General features: G+C 48.6%; 1 protein-coding gene across 1 annotated transcript in view; it reads left to right on the forward strand.

The window, feature by feature from the left end:
• si:ch1073-416j23.1 (rac GTPase-activating protein 1) overlaps positions 1-2,225 on the forward strand; it is a 24,465-nt gene extending 22,240 nt beyond the window's left edge. Inside the window, exons 8-12 of the mRNA XM_032511755.1 lie at positions 485-590; positions 1,009-1,141; positions 1,246-1,363; positions 1,900-2,011; positions 2,089-2,225. Coding sequence (XP_032367646.1) covers positions 485-590; positions 1,009-1,141; positions 1,246-1,363; positions 1,900-2,011; positions 2,089-2,134 — 515 coding nt within the window. The 3' untranslated portion in view covers positions 2,135-2,225. The remainder of the gene's footprint in view (positions 1-484; positions 591-1,008; positions 1,142-1,245; positions 1,364-1,899; positions 2,012-2,088) is intronic.
• The last annotated feature ends 2,445 nt before the right edge of the window (positions 2,226-4,670 follow it).

A 4,670-nucleotide genomic window follows, 5' to 3' on the forward strand; every position in this document is an offset into this window, starting at 1 on the left:
CAAGACTGTCGTAACTTTTAAATCAATTATTTAAGCCGAAAATACTTTGCTACATTTCTGGGTCTCTGGTTGCTAGGCAGCCATTGTTGCTGTATAATAGTCCTCGTTTACAAGTGAGCTCACGTCCTCACCCGGTTTTGAGGGCTATACACCCCTCGGTCTCACCCCTACCCCTCGGTCTCACCCCTCGGTCTCACCCCTACCCCTCGTCTCACCCCTTCGGTCTCACCCCTCGGTCTCACCCCTACCCCTCGGTCTCACCCCTACCCCTCGGTCTCACCCCTACCCCTCGGTCTCACCCCTACCCCTCAGTTGAAATAGGAATTGAGAGACTAATAGCTTCCGTGTGAACGTGCAAAACTAAGTTGAAGGGGTAGGGGTAAGATAGAGAAATGAGATTCAGCCTAAGTCTAGGACTAGGTCTAAATCTGGCCCCGGGTGGAAGTTTCCATGGCGACCCTGTGATCTGTTTCTGTGTATTCAGAGCTGTCTGACGAAGACAACAGCACGGCCATCATGTACCAGGCCATCGCAGAGCTGCCCAAGGCCAACAGGGAGACCCTGGCATTCCTGATGCTCCACCTGTACAAGTAAGAGACTCAGACCCCATAAGACATGGATCTAGTCCCCATAAGACATGAATCTAGACTTCATAATACATGGATCTAGATTTCCTAATACATGGATCTAGACCCCATAAGACATGGCTCTAGATTTCCTAATACATGGATTTAAACCCCATAAGACTTGGATCTAGCTCTCATAGTACGTGGATCCAGACCCCATAATTCATGGATCTAGATCTCATAATACATATATCTAGACCCCATAATACGTGGATGTAGACCCCATAATACATGGATCTAGATCTCATAATACATGGATCTAACCTAACCCTTTTTCAAATTTTTTGTAGCCTTTACCTATTATTATTGTTATTATTATTTTTTTTTATTATTAATATTAGCTGTAGTTGGTTTCCCCTGTAAATTGTGCGTGTGGGTCCAGGGTGACGGCCAGTCCTCGGTGTCAGATGGACCAGAACAACCTAGCCCGGGTGTTCGGCCCGACCATTGTAGGACACGGCATGGCTGAGCCGTCTCCGACCACCATCATGAGGGACACCAACACACAGCCCAAGGTTCGATTCCTGCTATAATGACTGGATGTAGAATGTAGACATTATAGAAGAACAAGATGAATCCGTGTACCCGGGAGTTTCAGGGTCATTTTGCCCATCTCCAGGTGATCTGCCGCTTGTTGTCCCTCCCTCAAGCTTTCTGGAGACGTGTCCTCTCCGTCCACAATGATCACATCTCGTCCTCCAACACGGAGACATACAGCAGCCAGGACCAGAGACGCGGTGGGTTAGGGTTAATATCTGGATGGGTTAGGGTTAACATCTGGGTGGGTTAGGGTTAATATCTGGATGGGTTAGAGGTTAATATCTGGGTGGGTTAGGGTTAATATCTGGGTGGGTTAGGGTTAATATCATCCATATCTATTAACGGGGTGGGTTAGGGGTTAATATCTGGATGGGTTAGGGGTTAATATCTGGATGGGTTAGGGTTAATATCTGGAAGGGTTAGGGTTATTATCTGGATGGGTTAGAGGTTAATATCTGGGTGGGTTAGGGTTAATATCTGGATGGGTTAGGGGTTAATATCTGGATGGGTTAGGGTTAACATCTGGGTGGGTTAGGGTTAACATCTGGGTGGGTTAGGGTTAATATCTGGGTGGGTTAGGGTTAATATCTGGATGGGTTAGGGTTAATATCTGGATGGGTTAGGGTTAATATCATCCATATCTATTAACAGGGTGGGTTAGGGTTAATATCTGGATGGGTTAGGGTTAATATCTGGATGGGTCAGAGGTTAATATCCATATTCTATATTTCAGGTCAGCTGTTCAAGCCGCTGACGTCTCCTGAGATGAACAGCTACAACAAAACTCACGTCAGAGGGTCGGTGAGACAGAGCCGTAACCATAGCAACGCTTTCACCACCACCACGTAAGATCAGATGTAATAATAATAATAATAATAATAATAATAATAATAATAATAATATCTCGTGTTTCTGTCTCCAGAGGACGAACAGAACAAGGCAGGAAGTTCTTCACTTCACCCAGCTGATCAGTGTGTGTGTGTGTGTGTGTGTGTGTGTGTGTGTGTGTGTGTGTGTGTGTGTGTGTGTGTGTGTGTGTGTGTGTGTGTGTGTGGTGTTGTGTGTGTGTGTGTGTGTGTGTGTGTGTGTGTGTGTGTGTGTGTGTGTGTGTGTGTTGTGTGTGTTTTTCTGGGTATTGGATTTCATGAGAAACTTAGAAAAATAAAAACATGAAGATGTTCTGGAAGAAACTTTTAATACTGAAACATGTCAGTCCTGCTCTCCGATTGGTTCATCAGTCCTGCTCTCCGATTGGTTCATCAGTCCTGCTCTCCGATTGGTTCATCAGTCCTGCTCTCCGATTGGTTCATCAGTCCTGCTCTCTGATTGGTTCTCACACTGACCACGTAACTGTACTTTTAAACATGTTGTGAAGGAAGTGAGCAGCTGATCTGTGTTGTTTGAATAAAGTTTATTTAATGTTAAAATAAAAGACGAAGCTGCTGAAACATATTTTCCTCTCGGACTCCATTTTGTTCAATAACAACTCTGAAGCTCTGTGATTGGTCGATTTCTAACGCTGCCGTGACATAACTTCCTGTCGTTGTGCTGGATGAGGAGAGTCTGTTTCGTTTTGCCACTGTGTCCAGAGGACGATGTCCATCCTGAGACACAGACAGCAAAGGAAAACTTTTCTTAATCAGTCGTGAAAACAGATTAGACAGAATTTGGGTTAGGGTTCCACTTTATTTAAAGGTTTACGTACAACACCTGCCATACACCTTCCATACACCTGTCGGACACCTTCCATACACCTGTCAGACACCTGCCATACACCTATCAGATACCTGCCATACAGTTGTCAGACACCTTCCATACACCTGTTAGACACCTGCCATACACCTGCCAGACACCTGCCATAAACCTGTAATACACCTGCCAGACATACAGCTGTCAGACACCTGCCATACACCTGTCAGACACCTGCCATACAGCTGTCAGACACCTGCCATACACCTGTCAGACACCTTCCATACACCTGTTAGACACCTGCCATAAACCTGTAATACATACACCTGTCATACACCTGCCAGACATACAGCTGTCAGACACCTGCCATACACCTGCCTTACAGCTGTCAGACACCTGCCATACAGCTGTCAGACACCTGCCATACACCTGCCATACAGCTGTCAGACACCTGCCATACACCTGCCAGACACCTGCCATACAGCTGTCAGACACCTGCCAGACACCTGCCATACAGCTGTCAGACACCTGCCATACAGCTGCCATACAGCTGCCAAACATCTTCCATACACCTGTAATACACACACCTGTCATACACCTGCCAGACATACACCTGCCAGACACCTGCCAGACATACACCTGCCAGACACCTGCCATACACCTGTAATACATACATTTGTCACACACCTGCCAGACATACACCTGTCAGACACCAGCCATACACCTGTCAGGCATTACACTGTCACACACTGTCAGGGCATTTACGACGCTGTCAACTTGTCTACAATGTCGTGTCAGACACACTGTCATCACGGCTTATCGGAACACCTGTCATACAAGCAGCGTCAGAGCACCATGCCATACACCTGCCATACATACATGTGCCATACAGCTGTCAGGCATACACCTGTCATACGGCTGTTAGAAACCTGTCATACACCTGTCAGACACCTGTCATACACCTTCCATACACCTGTCATACACCTTCCATACACCTGTCAGACATAAACTTGTCAGACTCCTGTCAGTACCTGGTTGGTGAGGTGTGTGTCGGCTCCGTTCTGTAGCAGCAGGACGAGGATTTTAGATCTGTTGAGTCGAACAACGTCATGAAGGGGAGTGTCTCCCTCCTGAAACAGACACACACACAGACGCATTACACACACGCACACTTTACAACAAACTGTCTGTGTGTGTCTGTCTGTGAGTTTGAGTGTCTCTGTGGGTCACAGGAAGACCAGAAACAAGTCAGACAAAAATGTCCATGGGCCATGGAATGGAGGGCACCAGAGATCAGGGACAAGTTGGCACTCAGGAACTGGGCCAGTGGGCACTCAGGACTGAGGCCAGCGGGCAATCAGTACTGAGGCCAGTGGGCACTCAGTAATCGGGGCCAGTTGGCACTCAGGAACCGGGGCCAGTGGGCACTATACTGAGGCCAGTTCAGGGAATCGGGGACAGGGGAAAACAGCCCCCCCCCCCCCCCCCCCCCCCCCCCCGGTAGTGAGGCCAGTGGGGAACTCAGTACTGGGCCGTGGGCCCTCAGGAAACGGGCCAGTGGGGCATCAGGAACCGCGGCCAGGTGAGACAACAGAGTGAGGCCAGTGGGCACTCGGAACGGGCCCAGGTGGAATCAGTCATGAGGCAGTGGGCACTAGGAATCGGGGACGTGGCACCAGGAACCGGGCCCAGTTGGGCATCAGGAAATCGGGGCCAGTGGACACTAAGTAATGGGCCAGTGGGCACGCAGGAATCGGGGCCAGGTGCACACTCAGTTACTGGAGGCGATTGGTCACGTCCAGGAATCGGGCCAGT

Source organism: Etheostoma spectabile, unplaced genomic scaffold, assembly GCF_008692095.1.
Source record: "Etheostoma spectabile isolate EspeVRDwgs_2016 unplaced genomic scaffold, UIUC_Espe_1.0 scaffold458, whole genome shotgun sequence".
Lineage (NCBI taxonomy): Eukaryota > Metazoa > Chordata > Actinopteri > Perciformes > Percidae > Etheostoma > Etheostoma spectabile.